Consider the following 25302-nt stretch of genomic DNA (forward strand, 5'->3'; position numbering starts at 1 on the left):
ACAGAGACACAAAGATATCTTATTAACCACAGTAATTATCTCAAGGGTTTGTAAGAAAATAAAGGTGGTTGAGAGTTTCTAAACTGTGAAAATAATGTCTTACCTCTCTATTCTGATTCATTTGTGGAGATGAGATGCAAAGAATGAGCTGAGCACAGTGGTGAACGCCTGTAATCCCAGCAGCTCAGGAGGCTGAGGCAGAAGGTTTGTGAGTTCAAAGCCAGCCTCAGCAATTTAGCAAGGCCCTGTCTCAAAATTTAAAATATTAAAAAGAACTGGAGATGTACCTCAGTGGTTAAGCACCCCTGAGTTCAACCCCTGGTGCCACCAAAAGAACTACAGCTAGATTCTAAGCAAGAGAACAAATGCACCCATTCTCTACCTTCAACTGATGCTCATCACAGAATCATAATACACAAGCTCATAATACACAAGTCTCATTTGCCCCTACCTAACCCATACAGATTCATCGGCAACCCCTAAGTTTTTTACTGAGTCTGCCATGTCCTTTTATGCCTCTGTGCTTCTTATTTGAGACACCTACTTTTCACTTTCCACTTGATGAACTTTTTCTTACCTTTCTGTACTCATCTCAGGTGACTGCTTAGTTGTAACTACTTCTGGCCATCCAAGATGCTTCCCAGTACCTAGTGCAAAACTCTACAACAGAACTCTCATGACACAGAACATGCATTATATATACTTGTTTGCATATCTGTTGACTGACTCAGCTGTGAACTCCTAGAAACCATGTATTATATATTACTGTAGACGTAAGTGCTCGAGATCTGGAAGCAAGCTACCTGGATCCCTAAAATCTGTCCAAACCAACTGGGTCACACCTTAGGCAAATTATTTACCCTCTTTAAGCCTCAATTTCATTATCCATAAAATGGGAATAATAACAACATTGACCTTGTAGGATTGTTAAATGAGTGACATAGAATTATGCCTGTCACACTCCAAGCCCTCAATAATTATTACTAATATATTTTGTATATCCTTTATTCCTGTATAAAAAGCATACATTTATTGAATAAATAAACTTTCCATTTCCTGTTTCTCTGTATAGATACCAAATTCTACTTAGATGGCCTCTGTTTCATTAAATCAAGAAAAGACAAGACTTTCATCTCTAAATATATAGTCACATGCTACATAATGACATTTAGGTCAGTGACAGATAATATATGCAGCAGTCCCATTAGATTATAATGGAGCTGGAAAATTCCTAACACCTAGTGACATCATAGTCATCATAATATCTTGATCAATGCACTCTTCATGTGTTTGTAGTGATGCTAGTATAAAAACTCTGATGCTAGTATAAAATACTGCTGTTCACACAAAAGCACAGTACAAACAATTATGTACATAATGCTTGTTACTGAAAATCCACGATTATGTTACTGGTTTGTATGTTTACAATGCTATGTTTTTTATCATTATTTAAGAGTGTCCTCTTTCTAGTTATTAAAACAAAGCTTACTATAAGCCTGTATGCCGTGTTATGCCAGCCTCAGTTTCAGACATCATGTTTATCAAGTCTCTTGTTTGCATCATTTTCTCTCCTGCTTGATTTAGTCTGGTCCTTGGAACAAAAAGCCTAAGCCATACCACCTAGGTTTGTGTAAGTATATTCTACATTTGCAAAACAATAAAATCAATTAAAGACACATTTCTTAGAATGTGTTGCTGTCATTCAGCAACACTTTACAGTACTTACATTGCAACTGGTTAATAATAACAACCACCTTTTCTGTAAAGGAATTTAGTTCCCCACCAAAGCAATGCAAAATTATTGCATTCTTGTAATACTTTTTTTTTTTAAGTTTTTAAGTGACAGCATTTTCAAGCCCTGAATCCTTAACTCTCACAACTTTGGTTTAAAAGTCCACGTGCCAGAACCCCACCAAGAAAAACAATCAGCACCTAGAACAATGTGCTCAGGAAGTGAGAAGAATGTTGAAATCAGCTTCCAGTTGAGCCTGAGTTCCCCAGGAAAGGCAGCACCGCAGCCAGTGGAGACACAGGGCACCAAGTTAATAAAGGCACTGCTGACTTTGAACAGTCTCCAGGCCACACTGGAGAGGCACTGCCACAGTCACCGTGCTGGCTGCAAAGGGGAGCTCAGGCCTCCGGGGCCCACACACCTCCTGCAGGGATCAGTGCCCACAAGAGACTCCAGCCCCACCTGATAAGACTGGCCTTATTGCTGCCCTTTGACCAGCTCTGATGTCATCAGGACACCTCCTCTTGTTGGCACTCTAGTCCCTGTGCTCATTCTAGACCCCCACTCCAATGGAGCAGGAAAATCACCAGTTTTCATATCAATCTGCTTGACAGTGACTAACTCTCATCTTCCAAAAACTATCTGGCCTAGCACCTTTCAAGAAGCCACCGTTCTTGCTGGAATTCATGTGAGCACACAGTCACTTGTAGAAAATAACAGGACAACACCATTATTTGATCTGAATTTTTTTTTTAAACCAAGAGAATGACTACACCATTTGGTAGTATTTAATATTCTTACAAAGGACAGTTCTCTACTTACAGGCCTTCTGGTTGAGGCACCTTGAACAGAGTGGTAAAATTCTGGTTGGACTCGGCTATTTTTCTTGATTCTTCGCTTCCTCACTGAAGTTTCTTGCTCACTCTGATGGTGAGTTTCCACCACGGGCTTCACTTCTTCCAGTCGGGCAGCTGCGGCTGCTGCAACCCGCCGTCTGATGTGCCGAGGACTTGCTCTGAATCCCTGTGACAGAAAACACAACAGAACAAATCCAGATTCGTATTGTCAGTCTGGACATTCTCCGGAGCTAGTTATACAAAGAGATTCCAAAGTCACCATGCTCAACAAGGCCATTCACACCCCCTAAGTCAGCGTGTAGGAGGCTGAACATGCAAGCATATCCCTAGGTGCTCTGTGAAGCACCATGGGGCTTCAGAGCCCAGAGTTATTCTACATTAAAAAATGCTCTTACTCCAGTAAAAAAAGTTAAAGGCAGGTGGACACCCTACTTTACTTATGTATTAAGCAGACTACACGTGAGGAAGGGTATTTCCACTTTGGCATGAAGCAGGGTATAGGGAGCAGGACAGAATGCCATTCCTGGATACAGTGTCACTCTTCATTCCTGACAGCAGACTCTTTTTCAGGGAGGAAAAGTACAGATGCAGAGTATCATCACAAAACATCACAAAAGGAAGATGCAAAACTAAACTGAAGGCCTTGCATTGGAGCAAAGGGTGTATGGGTTTTGGTGTCAGAAGGTCCTGGGTCCAAATGCCAACTTGTTAACACAATTTATTAAACTGTTCCAACCTATAAGACAGTAACATTCTACTCACAGGGCTTTTAAGTTTTAAATAAGAGAGTATATGTAAAATTCTGAGCATAGTATTTGGCCAAAAAAGAGATGTTTGAAAAAAAAATGGTCATTTTCTTTCTCTCTTTGAGTAAGGTGAGTATAAGGACAACTCATTAGACAATGGAAACAAGTTCAGCTAAGCCACATTGTGCATTTGTGAATGTGCAAACAATTCTGGAAAACATCAAAAACTACATAAAACAGCTTCCGCCCTCATGTAGCTTGAAATTTGACAGGAAGCAGAAGAAATTTAACATGGAATTCATGAACACACAGGAAATAAAGAAGGGTGAAAGCTGGAAATTCAGGACTCTCAGTTCAAGCTGATCACAGAGGGGGAATCAATGAATGAAGCCAAGAATAGTGTACATTTGGCTTAGTTGAGTGGGTGGCACTTGAAGAATGAATAAAATTTATATTCCAGGCAAGGGAAACAACATAAGGAATGAATGAATAAGTGAAGTGAAGTGAAGTGAAGTGATGGATGAATGGAATATTTACATTACAAGAAGAAACTTTATTGGGGGCTGAGATTGTGGCTCAGTGGTAGAATGCTTGCCTAGCGTATGTGAGGCACTGGGTTAGATCCTCAGCACCACATTAAAAAATAATAAATAAAGTTATTTAAAAAACAAAAGAAACATTATTTGATGATGTACCAGGATGAGGGTATAAGGCAAGCATGGTAGGGAATTGGAGGAGGAGAGTAAGCAATAAATGTTCCCTAAAGGGTTTCTTTGAGTTTGTAAGTCTTCTGAATTTTAAAAGATGCTTAAAAGTTGAAGTGAGGGCATAAAAATGGGGACTGAGAATTTCAGAGAAATAAATACTACAAGAAAAGGCCTGAGCATGACTCAATGGGATAATGAAAGATTTCCATGTTCATGGGGACTTCATTCACAGGGGGACCTGGGAAATGTGCTAGCATCTGATTATGGAGACACTGGATACAAGCTAACAGATATGAAGGCAGAGGGAGTAGCGATGACCCACACAGTCAAAAGTAGCACTGAGGTCAACAGAAATCAATAAGGAGAAAACGGGGGCTGGGGATGTGGCTCAAGCGGTAGCACACTCGCCTGGCATGCGTGCGGCCCGGGTTCGATCCTCAGCACCACATACCAACAAAGATGTTGTGTCCGCTGAAAACTGAAAAATAAATATTAAAATTCTCTCTCTCTCTCCCCTCTCTCACTCTCTCTTAAAAAAAAAAAAAATAAGGAGAAAACGAAAGTAGATTTGGCAAAACAGAGGTCATCATTTGGGCTCTTTCTTCTCATCCCAAATACATTTGCCAACTCCCATCATTCTCCTGTGTGCAAGTTCAGCTGGTCCTCTTCAACTCAAAATAGTCTCAGAAGATCCCCGCATCTCGCACATAACCCAAGAGATGCCACAGCAGCTGCCGGAGAAGAGGATTAAGAAGAGGCAGCTGGAGGCAACTGCAAAACTGTGCTACAGAGCAGATTCAGACCAAGCAACGTCAGAACCAACAACCACACAGGCTGCTTTTTAAATATGCAGGTTCCTGGACATCCCACCCCCACCCCACACTCTTTCCTCCCTTCTGAATTAGACCTACTGGGAGTAATATTTCTACACTTTGAAGACTGAAAGTCTCCAGGAGCCAGGACTTAGTGTAACCACTAGATGGCACTATTAAACACAGCCCCCGCATTCTCTCTAGTTCAGAAATGTGTGTACTGGTAAAAAGAACAAAGTATTTGATAATACACTAGCTTCTAGAGTAGTCGAGTGAGTCGAGTGTACTTCTATGGTAATGATGTAAATTCTGTGTCTCTTATTAGCAACCAAATTTTACTTAATTTGAATAATTACCAAAAGTCCTTGGTTGTCTACAAATTCTAGCAACACTTAAGGAGAAAAATTGCACAAAACTCCCTTAAAGTGACAAAAAAAGAAGAGATTAAAACGTGTTGTTACAGCCACTCTGGAGAGAAAGAATCCACATGACTCCATCTGCCCTACAGAAATTTTACCAGGAATGCCCAGGGAGACATTCAATGCAGAATTATTTATGATACTAAAACAACTTAAATCGGTCTTTCTTGAACATCAGCCATTTCCATTCCACCTTCACAATGTTTTCCAGATCTGAGCCCCACTATGCAGACCTCTATGATTTCTGTTCTATCAAAGACACTTGTATTATTTTAAAATAACTTTTTAAAAACATTTATAGTATAGTTCACAAACAGCATAGCCAGAATATCAGGGTACATTACTGCCTCTGTCATTTACTAGATGAGTAATCTTGGATAGTTACTTAACTATCCTCACCTGTAAAATGGGAATTAAAAATGGTATTTCAAGCCAGGCATGGTGGCGCATAGCTGTAATCCAAGCAACTCAGGAGGTTGAGGCAGGAGGATCCCAAGTTCTAAGCAACTTAGTGAGACCCTGTCTCAAAAAAAAAGTGTTTTGGTGGGGGCGATGGCTGGGGAAGTAGCTCAGTAGTAAAGGGCTAGCCTGTCATGTATGAGTCCCTTGGTTCAATCAACAGCACTACAATAAAAATAAAATTTAAAAAAGGGCTGGGGATATAGTTCAGTGGTAAAGCATCCCTGGATTCAGTCGCCATTACAAAAAAAAAGTATTTCATAGGATTGTTGAAAAGAATAAATTAATTAATTTATGTAAAGTACTTAGAAGAATGTTTGGTGTGTATATAAGTGTTGGCTATGATTACTATGTATATTTATGTGAATAAAATACATTACTGAGCACAATCAGATGCAAAAACGAAAATGAGTCACACTGCTGTGTGCCTTGCTAACAGACACTTGTGAGGCACTGATCAAGATGAGAGCTCTTTGCTCAAGAGGGTCCCAGGCATTTATTCTCCAGTGTATCAAATCACTGGGCTTGAATGCCAGCTGTTACTTACTAAGAGAGTGGCCTTGGCTAAGTTACTTCTCTGCCTCAGAGTTTTCATTTGTAAAATGCACATGAAACCTCTCTCACAGTGTTATGGTGGTGTTCAAATGGTAGAGTCTACATTGGGTACTCAGAACAGTACATAGCATATAAATAGTAAGTTATCACTTATTCTCCATATTATTACTACATCACTTTCTGGATATTGTGGCAGCAATTTACATGTCAATAGTTCAGAGCTATGATTACAAATACTATGAACAACATTGGACAGTCACACTTTATGTTTCCCTAAATCAATGCACAGGATTATATCTCTTTGTCTATGGGGCACTTAACTTAAATACTATAAAAAAATATTACTAGGGGCTAGGGTTATGTCTCAGTGGTAGCGCTTGCCTAGCACATGTGACGTACTGGGTTCAATTCTCAACACCACACAAAAATAAATAAATAAAATAAATAAAGGTATTATATCTATCTACAACTAAAAAAAATTAAATATTTTACTAAAAATTTTATTTTAAAACAGTAGGTGGTGCTACAGGCTTTGACAGTTGTTAACAAAATTTGATGGTGTTAGTATGAAGTCCTTTTCTCTCTATTCAATTATTCATTTAATCCAGCCTAGATACTCTTTAATGGTTAGGTCCCAGACATTTGGAAGTCTCTCAGGAGGGGATACCTACCATTTTTAGGAAACTTCAATTTATCACATCTGCTGGATAATAACAATCTCTCAAGATGTGCAGTTGTGTGTGTGTGTGTGTGTGTGTAGTACATTTAATACAAAATATACTCCTAGATTTTTAATTAGGTGCACAATGTTAACTACAGGGAGAGGCACAATATTGTACAGAAGATCTCTAGAAAATATATTCATCTGCCACTGCCTCGACATGCAACTGAATCAAGGTCACTCCCTGGCTACTAAATAACCACACAGAGACAGAAAAACCTTTTTGGAGGTTCAGTGACAGTTCCTTGACCTCAGCTTCCACAAGGGAGTCAAAGAGGCAGGCAAAGAGAGAGAGCACACCTGAGACCATCCTATTTATTGAGGGGAAGGCATTCAAGAAAGTTCAACCCAAATAAGGCAAGGGATTGGGTTTCAGGGGGTTTCTTGATGATGTCTTGTGGTCAGCAGATTGACATCTTGGAAAGCCACACCCATCTCAGGTGCTGTGTGGGGATCATAAGCAGAGCGAGCAAAAAAGGACACACATGTGGCACAGCCCAGTCAGAGCAGCAGCATCAGTCCAGTCCCCTCATATACTCAAATGCGCATAGCTCACACACAGCCCATGGCTGCCTCACGCCTCGTGACATGCCACAAACAATTTCCCATTTCCACCTCCCTCCAGCCCCTGATAACCACCACCCCACTCTGATTCTATGAATTTGATTATTTGAGATATTTCACATAAGTGGAATCATGCAGTACTTTTTTTGTGACTGGGTTATTTTGTATGTAGCATAATGTCCCTCAATTTCATATGTTGCATATGGCAGGATTTCTTTATTTTAAGGCTGTTAGGATTCCACTGTAGGTATATGCCACATTTTCCTTATCCATTCATCTACTGATATTAGGTTGCTTCCATATCTTAGCTACTTCAAGAAATGCTGTAATGAACATGGGAAAGCATATATCTCTTCCAAGATCCTGATTTTAATTTTTTGGGATTAATACTCAGAAGTGGGACTATGGGATCACATAGTGATTCTCTTTCTAATTTTTTGAGGAACCACCTATTCCAATCTGCTTCCATGTGGTTGCATTACCTTACCCTCCCACCAACAGTGTATGTATATACAAGGGCTCTAATTTCTCCACACCCTTGACAACACTTGTTATCTTTTGTTTTGGTTTGGTTTTTTTGTTTGTTTTGTTTTGTTTTGTTTTGGGTTTTTTTTTTTTTTTTGATGATTGTCATGCTAACAGGAGTGAGGTGATATCTCACTGTGATTTCCTGATACACAGCTAAGTCAAGATCTGCTCTTTTAATAACCTGATATAGCTCATGGTAGGGGCCTGGACCCACTCAATAAATTAAAGTCTCTGTGCTCGGATTCTGAATATTAAATGAAGGCATGAAAAGACTGAAAAAGTCAGCAGGAATTTATTAGTTCCAGTGGCTAAAGCAAAGACCTTCTGAGGCTGCCTAGTATTGCCTGTTTTAACCAGATGTTCAGTCTTGACTGTGAGTTCTATCACACATTTGTAATTGACACTCCCTTGGTTTAAGTCAGACAGCGTCAGAATTTTTGCCTCCAAACAAAAACCTCCAGTGCATTTGCTTTGTATTATGCTTTCAGATGGTTAGCTATTTTCCTTTGACATTGAATACTCAAACTAAGCCAGGCTGTTTGGCTGTGTACACTGGCATAAAAGGAGAATATATAGTAATAGCATTTATCTACTGAGCATCATTTGGGTCACATCTAATAATATACCTACTACCAGGACAAGCAAACCGAGGCTTTTCAAGGCTAAGTAATCTATCAAAGGACAGAACTTGTAATTAGAGCTTTTTTATTTTTATTTTTTTAACAGTACTGGGGATTAAATCCAGAGCTTTATACTTGCTAAGCAAGAGCTCTTCCACTGAGCTATATCCCCAGCTCCAGAACTTGACGATTAGAAAGACCCAGATTGGAACCAAGGTTATCTAATGCCAACTAGTGCCCTTCACTTCTCTGCCTTTATGCAGAGAGAGTGTAAGACAGTAATGAATTCGGAACCTGAGGTCCATTTATATTCACAGGACTGGAAAGTGCTACAAATATAGGTTGACGGATTATAACAAGAAAAGGTCTATACACAATTTAAATAAAATTGAGAGAGACAAAAATGAACAAAAATACATTTTCAGGTAAGAATTGTTATGTAAGGTCAAACTATCATCAGGTTTACTGATGAACCACCTGAATAGATGACAACAGAACACATTGGATCACTGGGCATTTACATAGAATTGTCTTTGTGGTATTAGCATAACTGAAAAATTAAGGCACATAGCTATACAATATATAAATCTACCAGATACAGATGAAGCTCAACAACCTGTTGTTTCTAAAGTGTATAATATCCCATTAAAAAAAAAACTCAGTGATTTCCCTCATTCCAGAACAGAAGTAAGGTGTGTAGCAAGTTCTTTGGGTCTGTGAACAACATTCAAGACAAATAAGGGTATACAAAGAACTTGGACAGGGAAAAAAAATATGTCTTTATTTCCATGAGCCTCTAATAGAAATCTAGCATACAGTTCAATTATATATAGGCTATAAGTCTGTTATTAATAGCAGTACTTGTGACTTTTGCCACAAAAAAGTAATCACAGATATTTAAATATTAAATTAAAAAGGCTGCAAATATCTTTAAAACACCATATATACTCATTATTTCAGAATCAAAGGAGTTAGTAAATTTTTCACTAGATCTTGTTACTTAATGCATTAAGAAGTACATACTGGGGCTGGGATTGTGGCTCAATGGCAGAGGACTAGCCTAGCACATGTGAGGCACTGGGTTCGATCCGCAGCACCACATAAAAGTAAATAAATAAAACAAAGGTATTGTGTCCATCTACAATTTTTTAAAAAGTATTTTTTAAAAGAAGTATATATTGCTGTAAAATTGTTTTAATAATTTAAAATATTTCAATATAATTGGTTTCCTTTATGATTACATATATTTAATTTTATGCATTTAAAAACATTCTCAGAAAGAGTCCATGGGTTTCACTACTCTTCCAAAGGAGTTTAAGGAGTTTATCAAAACAAAATAGGGAAATGTCACAGAAACAGAGAAAAATAGAGAAAGTCTCAGAAATTTACATAAGGAGTTTATGACAGATACTGCTGGCTGCTCACCAAAATTCAGGTTTGCCTCTCACCAAAATTCAAGAAGCTGCTCACTAAAATTCATGCTTGCCTCTACATTTCCCAGCCTCCCTTGCAGTTAGGTAAGGTCATGTGACTGAGGTCTAGCCAAAGGAATGTGGACAAAGAATGACATATGCCTTTTCTAGACCTAGCAGATAAACACTTCCCACAGCCACTTCATTCTTTTCTCCTCTTTTGTCTGAGATGACCTCAGAGGAACCTTGAAAAACACACATTGAAGATAGCTGTGCCTCCCTCAGCCCAGGTCTCTAAATAACTACATAAAGGAAGTCACCCCTCCTATTCACCCACCTATACAGGCAACAAATCTATTTCTATCTTGTTCAACCTACTGAAGAAGTTTGCATTACCCAGATGCAGTGGTTTTCAAACTTTATGAAGCATCTGAACCACCTAGAAAGCTCATCAGAATACACATTGCTTACTTCTCCTCCACAAGAATGGTTATTATCAATAAGACTAGGACAGGGGATATAGCTCTGTGGTAGAGCACTTGCCTAGCATCTGAAAGGACCTGGGATTAATCCCCAGCACTGGGGGAAAAAAAGAAAAAAAAGAATGAAGATAACATGTGCTGGTGAGTATATGGAGATGTGTAGAAAAGGAAACTCTTGAACACTATAATAAGAATGTAAATTAGTATAGTCATTATGAGAAATGGTATGGAGTTTCCTAAAAAAAAATAAAAAAATAATCCAGCAATCCCATTACTGGGTGTGTGTGTGTGTGTGTGTGTGTGTGTATATATATATATATATATATATATATATATATTCAAGGAATATGAAGTCAGTATATCAAAAAGACATTTGTACTCCCATGTCTGTTGCAATATATTCCAATAGTTAAGAGATAAAAACAACTCATATATGCATCAATTGATGAATAAATAAAGAAAAGAGTGCTACATATACATAATGGAATACTATCCAGCCATAAGAAAGAATGAAATCCCGTCTTTTGCAACAACATGGATGGAACCGGAGATCACTATGTTAAGAGAAGTAAACCAGGTACAGGAAGACAAGCATCACATGATATCACTCATATGTAGAATCTAAAAAAGCTGATTTCATAGAAGTTGAGAGTAGAAGCTGGGAAGAGTAGCAGGGAGCAGGGATGGAGGAAGGCAGGACCAATGGCTGACCAATGGTAAGTTAGTTAGATAGAAGAAAGAAGTTCTAGTGAGATACAGTGTGCTCTTGTATGGCAGGGTGACCCTAGATAACAATAATGGACTGTACATACACACACACACACACACACACACACACACACACACATTTTAAAGTGTGATAAGCAATGATCTACAGAATTCATTCCTTCCTTACCACCCCCGCCTTTCTTCCTCCTTCTGTCATTCTTTTTTCAGCTTCTATCCTATGGCCCAGAGTCTCAGTATTTCTCCATCAAACTCTCAAAGAAGAAGCTCTGGCTCTGATAGACACAGCAAGTGTCAACACCCAGTAACCGTGACAGGATGGGTGGGATGCCATGGTAGGAGGGACTATAGATAGAGTATTATGTCCAAGAAGGAACAACTGACATCACAAGAGATTTTAAAAGATTCCCATTTATAAAAATGCATTTAAGTTGTAGTTCATTCATAATTTTAAAAACATTAAAAAAGGGGCTGGGGATGTGGCTCAAGTGGTAGTGTGCTCGCCTAGCATTCGTGAGGCACTGGATTCCATCCTCAGCACCACATAAATGTAAAATAAAGATATTGTCCACCTAAAAAAAAACTAAAAAATAAATATTAAAAACAAACATTAAAATGAATCCAGGCTCTTTGATTACCAGTCAGAGGTTCTGATCAGCAGGAACTAGGCAGCAATTGATATAATATCAGTTAATGTAAAAGAAAAACTATATTACTAACTTGTGAAAATTTATCTAAAATAAATACACAATTCCTTAGAATTTTTCAAAATAAACTTCTGGCTTCATCATACCTTTAGGAGCCTCTAGGAACGATCTGTACCAAGAATGATTTGAGAATGATTAAATATTAGAAAAGATATTAAAAAGGTAATATTTTATCCCATTTCCCCCAGGGAATACATTCTCTCTGAAAACAGAAAGGTAGCTCTAGATACATTATTTTCTTTCTCCAGCTGACAGAGTGGCTTCCAGAACCAATCTTTTAATGTAGGGTTATTAAAACCATAAGAGCTAAATTGCTCTAATCCTTAGGGTCCCTCTGCACACAGCACAATGAGATACAGTGTTATTATGATCAAAATTGCTCACTAACCACGCAGAAATGGGCAGGACCTGGTGTTAGAGCAGGATTTCTCAGAGTGTAGTCACTGGAGGACTTGCTAGAAATGCAAATTCTCAGCCCCATCCCACCTTGCTGAATCAGAATTTCAAGGGTGGGTCTTGGCAAACTTTTTAAAAATTCAATTTATTTTAACTGATACATAAAAATATAAAAAATTGTACATGTTGGAGCTGGGTTGTAGTCTCCATAGTTGGGTGATGGGGAAAAGTATAAAAGGGGACTTTTAGTTTGAAGATACTTGAGATATAGCATCTTCTTTAAAGAGCTTAAAGTGATTTTTAATTATAAATGTTAGATTAGCTAAAGCAGGGATCACAGGGTGCACTCAGAAAGCAGCTGCATTCTCCCTCCTGGTTGACCTTTCAAATCCACAATGAGGGTTTCGTTTTCTCCCAACCTTACATAAAATTTTGTGTAGATCCTATAATTTTTCTAGTCGTTCTCAGATAATTAAAAAGGGCTCCAGCCACTTCTAGTCACAAAAACAGTACCATTCCAATGAGGTCACATCACTCCTCTGGTTTCTTCTCAGACAGGGTTTTAAATGACTTCAGGCACTTTCTCCCAAGAAATCCAGAGGAAATACTCATGCGTTCTTTGCCCCAACAAATTCTAAGTTAGACTTTTCCAATTGCAGCCACATCTGTTTACTCCACTATCAAAATAGCTGGCCAGTCACTATCTCTAGCCTTTGGAATTATCACACAAGTTCTGGCACTAGTTTTCCCGTGGACTTTGTGGAAACAAGTCAAGCTTCTCCAGTGACCTAGTTAGTCTCACTAGACTTGAGAAAGTTTGGGGTGGGACTCTGCGCTAGGAGAAATTTTCTAGTTTCTAACTCTGACCTGTCTAATAGGGTAGCACCAGCTACTAGTCACATAGGGTTGTTTTCATTAATATTTAATTGAATTAAAAATCCACCAGGCACTTTCCATCCATGAATCTCTAGGTCTTCAGGGTCCTCTTGGGGGTGGTGGAGGGGAGGAAAGCAACAGGGCTATGTGTAGATGGTTTCAAGAGACAATCCCATAAATGGTACACTTTAGGGCTGGGGTTGTGGCTCAACGGCAGAGCGCTCACCTCACACATGCGAGAACCTGGGTTTGATCCTCAGCACCAAATAAAAATACATAAATAAAATAAAGGAATTGTGTCCAACTACAACTAAAAAATATTTTTTTTTTTTTTTTTTAGAAAATGGCACATATTACTTCTTACATTTCATTAAGTAGACCTCAGATACATGGCCATCAACTAACTGCAAGAGAAGCTAAAAGATTAGTGAGGCCATGTGCCTAGAAAAGAACACAAATATCCATGAGCCAAAGCAGACTACCACAGAGCTGGTGGCAAAAAAAAATTTCACAGCCACCTCCTGGGTAGGTCCCACGTAGGGGTCCAATTCCTCTCTCCAGCAATGCCAGCTTTCTGACAACAACTCTCAGGGCCTCAAACAAAACTAAGACAAAACGCAGTCCCCTAACACGACTTATTACATAGCCAAACATTATGTGAGCTCATTTATCTGATACTTTTCCACCACTGTTCAGCCATTAACTACACCCAACACTCTTAATTCTTTTCAGTTCCATAAACAATAATAATTTCTAGTTCTTAAGCATTTTACTAAGTGCCAAACATCATGTATGCATTAGCTCATTATTTCTTGTAATATTCCTAGAAGGTGAATATTGTTTTAATGCCTGTTTTACAGACAAGGAAATGGACACTTAGAAGTTTGCCCAACACTTTATAAGTATCTGCCCAAAGAATGAAACTCAGCAGCCTGACCTTGGGTCTCCTTCAGAGGTCAGCAAACTAGAGCTCTCTGGCCACATCTGATATACCATCTGTTTTTGCAAAGTTTCACTGGAACATAGCCAGTTTCATTCATTTACATATTATCTCTGACAACATCTGCACTACAAAAGAAGAACTGAATAGTTGCAAAAGAAATCATAAGGCCTACAAAGTCAAAATACTAAACAGCTCTTTCCAGAAAAATGTTGCCAACCCCTGTTCTACAGTACCTGCAGGGCTTTGAACTGCTTCTCTCTGCTTCTATCATAAACTGAAAAGTAATTTTGACTTGGTGTTTTGGTCTGCTAATCTGTACTCTCTGTCAACAACCTGTCTGTGAAATGTAAGGTCAGTCTAATTTCCCTCTGGCAGCCATGTCTACTCCATCTGTTTGTAGTTTCATAGGCAGATTAAACAGCATCTGTTATGTTGTTTCACCAAACACATAGACGACACTACCAAAGCACGCACTTGCATTATTTTTCTAATAATGATTATGTGTATCCCCTGACGATTTTTTATATTTAGACTGTAACCATCAAGAAAAAGTTTGCACCAGTTTATCAGTCCTCCTGTTTTGGGTACAATAGGCTTCAATCCTTTGCCCTCCCCACCTTCAGCTTTGGATTTTAGGGGTAAAGTCATCAGCTACTGAATGACAGTGAATTTTTATGAGAAGTGGCTGTACAACAAGGCAGGACTTATTCTGTTTGAATTCGCCTATTCTATTTTTTCTTAGATCGAGTTAATCAGCTCCATGTTTTTCATTAAAATGAAACATAAAAAGAAAATAAATATGTTTGGCCTTTAAGAGATTCTCAGAGTACAGAACCAACATTGTACATGTATTAAAACAAAGTTAAAATTAGGGTGGAAATTGCACTACATGCAAAACTATGACAGCAGTATTTTATTGGATGCTGTGGGGTACCACCCAGATGTCTCCTTCATCAGCCAAACACTCCTGTCCCCAGCTGTTGAGAGGAATGGCAGCTTTTGGCTTTCAGCTGAAGCCCTGACAACTGCCTTCAGCCTAACAGTTTACTGCCTGAGCCAGGGTCATATTCCTGTCCCCAGAGTCAGCAAAGGTCCAAGGGAAGGGGGCATGCTTGTCTCAGTTAAGGCAACTGTGAAACTTCCCATGGGATCAACAGGGCTTCCTTCACATGCACTGAAATTCAACTTCTCCCTCATTCTCTTAGGCAGGTCACTCCCCAACAAATCTGCACATACTCTCCATCTCAAAGTTTATTTCCCTGAGAAGCTGACCTGAGACAAACATGAAGTCTGATTTCCTACACAGTGTCATCAATAACATTTAGGAACCATATTTAGCATTCAATGTCATGAAAAAAATCAGCAATAAATCGCTTCTAGAGGACAGCAAATCCATCAATTCAAGAAATGAGAACAAGGGCAAAACATGGGGCAGTATATACATCCCAAATAGGTCACAACAGGATACAGAAGCAATAGCCACATGAAAGAGCAAAATAGGCAGTAGACTAGAGTTCTAGAGGAAGGCTAAACGCCACACAAAGCTAAGCAGGGCAAGTGAGGAAGGATGCCTGAGAAACAGGAGCAGCAGTTAGTACAATCTGCTCTGGCAGCAGCCAGAGCTCAGCTCCTCTCAGCAACGAGGCCCACAGCCCGGGGCCCAGACAGTCATGCGCAATGACAGGCTCTATAAATAGCACTGCAACCCAGCCTTCATAATTACAGACTATGGGACCTCAAAGATGATTCTTTAAATGTGAGCACAATCTGTTTGCATGAGACCCTTTCCTGAGATACCCACTCACAGACAATTTCACTAGCCGCCACGTCTACAAACAAAAAGTGTCACAATTTTAGAACACACACACATATATATATATATAAAGATGAGAAGCTAGGAACTATGAAATAAGTAAGCATGTTTTATGCATCGTTTAAAATTTCCCAATGGCAAATTCTGAGGAGTCAAATAACAACCAGACAGAAAGATTTCCGAAAAAGCAAATAGTAAACGATGCAAAAGCCACCAAGACCAGTCATAAGAGAGGTGACGTGATAAGAGGGATGCAATGGGAAACAAAAGAGTACGCGGAGGAAAATCAACCCAGACGGGTGAGGCTGTGCAGCCCTCGGAGTGTGCAGGACAAAGTGCAGGCAGGGTGAAGAAGGGGCAGGGAAGAATGAAAACAAGCGGGGAGGGGCTTGTGCTAATTTGCAACTTACAGAGAAGTCCTAACCTCTGGTCCCTGGGTCTTTTTCAGTGGCAATCCTTACAGAATATCCTTCTAATGCCCACCATAAATTCAAAGTTTTTTAGAGACAAAATTCAATTTATCAGACAGAGCATAAGAAACAAGACACAGGAGAAGACAATGGGTGAAGATCCAGAGGACAAAATAAAGATCTAAACATATACAAATTTAACTGCTAACACTTTATGCTAGGATGAAGGATGTGGTTAAACAACCTTACAGCTATAGCTACAGCAAGAGTGTTCTCAGTAAGCTATTCTCAAGTAATAGCTTGGTTTTCCAGTCCAATGTAATCCTAAGAAGGTACTGTTTCCATAAGAAGTTCCTAAAGTGAGGCTGACCCTATTGTGACTCAGGCAAGTTTAGCTACAAGGCAGCAGGACCTGGCTAGTTCAAGCCTAGACAGGTAGATCATAGGGGAAGCAGCAAGCCACAACTAGGATCAGGAGTATATAGAGGCAGGAGCCAATAGGCCCACCCAGCCATGAGAGGATCTAGGCATCAAATGCTCAAAGCTGGGTAAATTCAAGGTGATAAGTTCAAGCAGAGCAGAAACTGGGCAGCCACAGGAAGTGAACCCAGCACCCCTACATCCTATTATTGCAGCCTCCCTCCCAGAACTCCAGAATCCCTCTGGGTCTAGCAACTAAAATTGATCAGGATAAGCCCTTCGTTCTGATTGGTCAGTGCCCACTTTCTACTGGTTGTTAAATATTTTAAAGATCACCTCTGACAATGTATGAAGTTAATAAAAGCATCTTAAGTTTGGGGTTGTAGTGAAGGGCAGGATTTCAAGTCCCAAAGGTGAGTAACAATACTAAACAAGAAAAGCAAAGTAGCAGCATTTCCTGATCCCCCAGCCAAGAGTCAGGGGTGGATGTTTTCCAAGACTCCTGATCAAGCCCCAGGAACACTGCCTGTTACAGGAAGTCTAAAAAAGCAATGATGGTCAAAGACTCCTGGCACACATTGCTCTGACCAGAAATGTCACAGAAACATCAACTGCCTCCACCAAGGTTGCAGAGGAGAAAGGACTGACCATTCCTGCCCACAGTCTGGGGGCTGAACCTTTGCCATCAGAGATTGAGTGTGTATTTGGTCGGCATTCAAATCTTAAATGCATTTCTGGCAGCACATATCCTCTCAAAATCTGCTTACTCTGAAGGCACACTTTATCAGCAAGACAGAAAAAAAAAAATCCATGACCTAAAACCTTCTGCTTGCTAATTTACATTGAGTAAAGAGAGAAAGGAGAGCTAACAGGACCAGATTCCAAACAAAGATAGTTAATCAGAGGTTATTGAGAAATGTGTGTGGCTAATCCACGATAGGGGTGGCTATGACATCTTTTACTGTTCATCATGGATGTCAGCAAAAATTGCATGTCAGAAGTCACCTTGTACTGACTCCTTGCCCTAAGATGATGCTAGTCAATCTAGAACCAGAGCTAAAAGCTTTGAAGATTTTGTTACCGTCTTTTGCCTCTCTTGCAGTTATTTGGGCAAGAGCTATGAACTTTTTAGGCTAGATCATAAGATTCCTGTTGACTTTTCCCAATAGACTGATTTTAGTGCAGTTTATTTCAGTGTGGCTAATTTATAACATTTATCAGTTTCATTTATACAAAAAGTACTCCTGGGTCTGAAGGCTGTGATGTGCCTCTTTTTCATCTCTGTGTCCTTTACTATTCTTACTTATGTTTAGCCCAAAGTAGATTTCCAATGTTTCAATTTTAATTTTTCCTTTTCCAAGATCTATTTGTCCAAAAATTTGAGAAAATTAGAAACTTAAGTTCACCCATAACTGCAACAGTTTTCTAAAACTACTTATGTAAGTGTGAATGTCCCTGTTTTTACACCAATACATATGCCTCCAGAGTAATCACTGAGGTTATATATCATCTTGATTTTTCCTATACTTACAGAGATATTTATAGATGTATGAAAATAACAAGTTTTACATTTGGCTCTTTTTATTAATCAAAAATACAGATGCATTTCACATGTATTTTCTTTATAACAACTGAATAATTTCCAGTTTAAGGATACACACACTTCAGTTAATTATTCTACTCATTGAAATTTCAAATGTTTCTTATTATAAACAGTGCATAAATAAGATGTAGATGTATCTTTAACTAAATCTTTTTTTACTTAGAAGTGGAATTGCCAGGGCATAGAAAAGATTTCAAGGATACTGCCAAATTTTTCTCTAAAAATCTAGGGTCATGAAATAGTATTTCAATAGTATGAAAGTGTCTTTTAATCCTATTGACATCAACACTGGATAGAACAAATCTTTTTATCTGCTGTTGTGTCACTGGATAGAATAAATCTTTTTATCTGCTTGTTGAATTCCACGACTTAAACACTAAGGGTCACTCCAGGTGAACTGAGCTGCACGAAATAATCACACAGAGTCAGAGAAATACCTTTTTCTTTGGGTCCTGTGACAGCTCCTCTGACCTTAGGGGTCCTTGGAGAGAGAATGAGGAGCATGTGCTGAACCTTTTATTGGGAAGATGCCATTCAAATGAGGCAAGGGGTAGGATTACAAAGGAACAGGTGAGTGTAGCTTAACCCCCCTGAGTGCCACCTACTTCTAGGGCCACTCCCAGGGCCACATCTTATTATTCCAGCAAGGAAAAAGCCCGAGTTTGGAGTCATGGCATTATGTGCCAGACTACAGTGATCTTTCAGATCCCCGTGGCACATCAGGATTTAAAGGTGTATGCATTTGGAGTGGCTCCCCAGTCTAACAAGCAAAAAACTAGTTTTAATTTGAATTTATTAGTAAAGTTAGAGATCTTGAGCTTTGTCTTTTCCTTTTTTAAATTTTATTTATTTTTTAATTAGCTGATTGTTGTTTTGTTAATGCTGGGTATTGAACCCAGGGACACTTTACCACTGAACTACGTCCCCAGCACTTTTTAATTGTTATTTTCAGTTAAGGTTTCAACAAGTAACTGAGGCTAGTCTCAAGTGTGCAATTCTCCTGCCTTGGATCCCAGACTGCTGGGGGATAACTTATAAATGCATAACACAGTGCCTAGCAGAAATATTTTAATATTTCTATTTTCTCCTTTGTTCTTTGAATGGTCTAGTCATACACTTTGCTCATTTTTCTACTACATAATATAAAAAATAATTTGCTGTATGTACAGAAAGTATTTTTGCCTTGGTTTATATGCAGAAATTTAGAATCCTTTTGTTCAATACTGCCAACTTTTTCCTTATGACTTTTAAATTTTTTTCCCCTTAGAAAGTTTCTCACAACTGGAAATTTTAAAATATTCTCCTCTGTCTCCTTCTATCCCTTTAAGTCCTTTAACTGGATATTTATAATCCACTAATTATATGCATCTTTTCAATTCATCTAAAATTAATGTTTTACTATACTATATTTGTTCCCAAGTAGGTAACATCATCTACTAAACTATTCTTTCCCCCAACATACTGTTAAACCAGCTCTTTGAAAAAACAAACAAAAATCCCCAATGTAGGCTATTTTAGTCACAGTTTTCCAGAGAAACAGAACCAATGTAAGAGAGTCAGACAGATGGACAGACAGAAATGAAATCTTATTTTAAGAAACTGGCTCAAATGGTTATGGAGTCTGCAAAGTCCAAACCTGTTGGGTGGGGCAGTAATGAAGGAGATCTAAGGAGAGCCAAAGTTTTAGTTCAAAGGCTACTGGACAGGATGAGCCAGTTCTCCAGTCCACCTGAAGATAGGATGGTCAGATAAAGAATTATCTCTTACTCAGCAGCAGATGGAAGGAGCCATCAGTCTTTTGTTCTATTCATGCCTTCAAGTGATTGGAGGAGAACCCCACCATCGTGAAAGATAATCTGCTTTACCAAGTCAACCAATTTAAATGTCAATCGAATCCAAAAGTACTGTCACAGAAACACCCAGAATAATGTTGGATCAACTATCTGGGCATCCAAAGGTCTAGCCAAATTGACATGTAAAATTAATAGTGCTTGCTAATATCCATGATATACATACTTCTGTCATAGCTGTGATATCACCAAATGTGGAGATAGAAAGATATGCATATGACTGGCTCTCCCCAGCCAGTTCCCTCCAAATCATCATTGGATGGAGACTCAGTTTACATATGTTTATATTTGTATTTCTATATGCTTGCATATACAGATACACATAATCCAGTTATTATGTGTCCAGAGATAAATAAGAAAAATCTCAGATACTACCTTGCTGACACAATTTGTACAGTTTTCTTCTCAGGTTTGATCATCTTAGGTTTCTTTTATGGTAGAGTAAATCTTACTAAAGCAATAAATGAAATATATGTAGAGATATTCTAGAGTATTTTATATATTTTTGGCACTAAAAAAATATACAGTTCAGCTTTTCTAATTTTCAAACATATATGTGGCTTATTTTAACTTAATTACCAGAAGTATGTTTTTTTTCCCACATTACAGGAAAGGTCTCTCATCTTCCAGGTGTGTGTGTGTGTGTGTGTGTGTGTGTGTGTGTGTGTGTGTGTTTGCTTGTTTTTGAGAATGGGGTCCCATTATATTACCCAGGCTGGTCCCAAACTCATGGACTCAAGTGATCCTCTCATACTCCTGTATATCAGGGACTACTGGCATGTGCCATCACACCTGGCTTCTCATCCTCTTTTTTGTATTCTAAAATGTTCCTAAGAACTTCTAGTTCACAGCCAAAAATCAAAATAGACTTGAATGAGAGGCTACTTTCTTTCACTATGGAAATAGACTTAATTCAGCTTACCTATTTATAGTTAAAACACCTCCAGCAAATGAATGAAAACTAGACATTTCTAATAGCATTGTGAGAAACAGAAGCAAGGAGGGGTCCACCAAGTTCTATATATGACCATTTGAGATAAAAGAAAAGTTTATATTACAAATGCTTGCTTTAAAAAAAGTATTTCCATGTCAGGCGAAGTGGTGCATGCCTGTAATCCTGGTGACTCAGGAGGCTGAGGCAGCAAGATCACAAACTCGGGGCAGCAAAATTAGCAAGGCCCTGAGCAATTTTGTAAGACTCTGCCTCAAAATAAAAAATAAAAAGGTCTGGGAAAGTAGCCTAGTGGTAAAGTTCCCCTAGTTCAATCCCCATTACAAAAATAAATAAATGAAAGTATTTCCTTAATTTAATAAGGGAGGAGGGGGAAGAGGAGGAGGAGGAGGACCTGGACATTCCATTTCACACTAAACTTTGCTTTGAATTGGCTGACATTGCATTAGTGTTTGCTTTCTTTTTCACAGGGATTAAGGATAATCAATTTGGGCACCTTCATGGTCAGCTATTTCAAAAATGTTTTCTTAGCATAATAATGCTAGGCCAATAGGTCACAGTCAGTCTCTCTCTCTCACACACACACACACACACACATACATACACACACACACAAACACACACACACACACTCTCCCTCTCTCTCTCTCTAAATATATATATATATATATATATATATATATATATATATATATATATATTTAATAGCATTTAATAGGAAGAGTATTCCTTTCTCATTCAGGACCGTGGAAGTCCCAAAACCAGTTGTCAGGAGTCAGAGTTCACCCTACCCTTGGCAGAGATTGGCAGAAATGGGGAAAATATAAAAAAATCAGTGACCATCACAGGATGCAAAATCTGGGAGAGAGAGACAAAATGCGAGCTCCTCAGCTTAAAAAGTAGAGGAAAAACACAAACAAGTTAAAAAAGACCCAAGAGTCTGGGCCTTAAGACCTGGCCTAGCTCCTCATCCTACCCTACCCTACCCTCGGCACCATGGTTTTGGAGCATTGGCTAAGCTCTATACTGCTACACCTCCGACTGGGATCTAATGTACATTTAGTTCAAGGAAAAGAAGTGGCTGTGGTTCTAGTTTGTGCCTCTTTTGGAAGGGAGAAGCATCACCCTGGAAAGAACACTCTGGCTGGAGAAACCCTAAGGCCTATTTCCCTCCACCTCCATCCTGTACCACACCCCCTACAGCACAAAAGCAGACAGAAACAAGCTCTTTGGGACAGAGGGGATTCACACTAATTACAAGTAAGAATAAGCCTTCTTAGTATTGACTTGTCACGGGCCATCCATAGGCTATGTGTGGACTATGTGGCACATTGTAGCCTAATGAGGGGAAAAGTCTGGCATTGGGAGCCCCCCCCCCGGGGGCACCCCCACAGGGACTGATCGCCTGATGCAGGTGAACTTCCCCCTCAAGCTCTGCTAGAGATCTCACACAGCACCTGAGATGGGTGTGACCTGAGAAGATGCCAATCAACCTGCAGACTGCTAGACATCATAAAGCAAGACTCTGCCCTTGAAACCTTATCCCTGCCTTTGATGTACCCCCTTACATAAACCACAAGAGCCATTTATTCTTTGTCTATCTCCAGAACCCATATGGACTAGATCTATCAGGGGCTTCGCTTTTAGAAATATATTTCTGGCCATTTGTGTTTCGTTATTCATTAATTATTTAAGACTAAGTTTTAGGATAGCTTATACCCTTGTCAGCAGGAAGAAGAACCCCTCAATAAGACGCTGGCCATCATCCTGTTATTGACTAAATATAATTTCATACATCAATAAAAAGAGGAAACTTTCTTCTAAAATACCTACACTAGAGGCACAAAATACATAAATAAAATAAGATATATTTTAGGCAGGTCACATTAGTGAAGCAGTAATAAGGAACTGCAATATTTATATGGTACCAAATATTGTTGGTGGCTAAAGAGGTTCCAAAGAATTCTAAATTCCTCCCTTTGTCATCCAAACACAGATTGCCAATTAAAAAATTTCCAGCAGCTCAAAATGGGAAAACACCCAAGCTAACATAATCCCAAACTATTTATATTTATACTTTCCAGGTGGAAGCATCATGGAAATAGCTTTTTATTTCCCTCAAACCCCTCAATTTAATCCTCTGCTTTCAGGACATCTCACCTACCAATATATCTATTTTTAGCATCCCTTATTAATCCCTTTGATTCCCCCTCATCTCTACTATCGTCATTTCCTGAAGGAGGATATAATTTCCTGAGGCAGGAATAAATACAAATTTTCCAATATAAAAACTGAATTACTGTAAAGCTAGCAGAGGATTTAAGATTTTCATGGCCTTGAAAACTGTCTTTCTGACTTACTCTGATATACTTCTTCTGAGGAAGCAGATTTAGAAAGTGAGTGTGTTGCCAGAATAGAATCTACAATGTGAATATAAACCAAATGTAAATTAAATTACTCTGGATGAAATCATCGTGTTTACTTTTCATAGAGTAGAAGTGGATCATTTAAAACCCACCTTTTGGCATATGGAGCATGGTGCTAAGGTCTCTTTGGAGTCTGTTTATCCATTTGCCATTCATCTTTTTTTCTCTCCACTTTTACTTGGGTCTCATTTATTCAACAGTTCAACTACTTACTATTCTCTGAAGTTTACTATATATAAAGCACTGTGCTAAGCACCAGATACAAGAGAGAACAGGCATGGGCGCACCCTAAGGAGCAACCAGTCCAGTAATAACCAAATAATGCAATGATGAGGACATGAAGGAAGTAAGCTGGGAAGACACTATGGGGAAATCAAAGCAGAGAGGTTGAGTGGGGGAGGACAAGCACTGTGTGAGGGTCATGGCTTCAAATACCAGTGAGGACTATCAGGGTCAAGGCAAGGAAAGGCCTGCTGGTGCAAGTGAGGAAGTTGCTTGAAGATACTAAAAGTCAATCACAAGCTAGGAGCTTGGGATGAGAGCAGGATAACAAGGTGTCATTCCACGTTTTCCCTCATTCATCCTAAAGGTAGTTTAGGTGGTGACCCTGGATTTTTTTTTTAATTTTTTAAGAGGAAAACTGGAGAGGGGCTGAGGTTGTGGCTCAGCAGTAGAGTGCTTGCCTAGCACATGCGAGGCCCTGGGTTCCATCCTCAGCACCACATAAAAATAAAATAAATAAACAAAATAAAGGTATTGTGTCCAACTATAACTAAAAAATAAAATATTTTTTTTTAAAGAGGAAAACTGGAGAATCGCAAAAGTTCCTGAGTGGAAAGCTTACTGAATCTGTTTGGCTGTACCAATGGGAAGATGCATACTCCTCATGCTGGTCCTCTTAAGCAACTCCATGGTTGGAGATAAGTGTGCTTGGAAGATTCAAAAGACAAGAGAGAGGGGAGGGACAAACCAAAAAAAAAAAAAACATGAAGTGCCAGGACCCGAGATATTCCCATGATCAAATTCATGATTCCCCTAAGAAAATGCAAATATTTCTGAGGGTCATATCTCAAAAATGCATTGGTGAGTTAGTGGGTAAACTCAATGGGAACAGAATAGGAAAGGAAAAGAGGAGCAGGCAAGAAGGAGAATTACTTAAAGATATGTACAATACTTATGGGATATAAGGGCACCAGAGAAACATTGCCTGTTCAACAGTTTGGTTTGGACTAGCACTGGTACCCAAAAAAGCTATTCTTGATTAGCCCAGCTGATGCAGAACAGGGCACCCTTTTAAGTGTTAGTCATTTCTGGATTTATTTAATGAAATATATCTCCCATTACATAATACCAAGCTAGCACCAGTCCTATAAAGTCTTATAAAGGAAGACTACCAAACCTTAAAAAATAAAAACAAGACAAAACAACACAAGGCAGAAAAATTTAAAGTTAAATGCTATTTGAACCCTCCAGAGTTTGAAAAAAAACAAAGGGAAACACAAAATTTAAAAAAAAATTATTAGTTATTGATGGACCTTTATTCATTTATTTGATTATACTTCGTGC

General features: G+C 38.9%; 1 protein-coding gene across 6 annotated transcripts in view; it reads right to left on the reverse strand.

The window, feature by feature from the left end:
- The window catches only part of DST (dystonin), a 435613-nt gene that overhangs the window by 387478 nt on the left and 22833 nt on the right, over positions 1-25302 (reverse strand). For all 6 annotated transcript variants that reach the window (XM_081294333.1, XM_081294339.1, XM_081294338.1 and 3 more), the window contains exon 3: positions 2555-2755. In XM_081294333.1, coding sequence (XP_081150459.1) covers positions 2555-2755 — 201 coding nt within the window. The remainder of the gene's footprint in view (positions 1-2554; positions 2756-25302) is intronic.

Source organism: Spermophilus citellus (assembly GCF_964194105.1).
Source record: "Spermophilus citellus genome assembly, chromosome: 5".
NCBI lineage: Eukaryota > Metazoa > Chordata > Mammalia > Rodentia > Sciuridae > Spermophilus > Spermophilus citellus.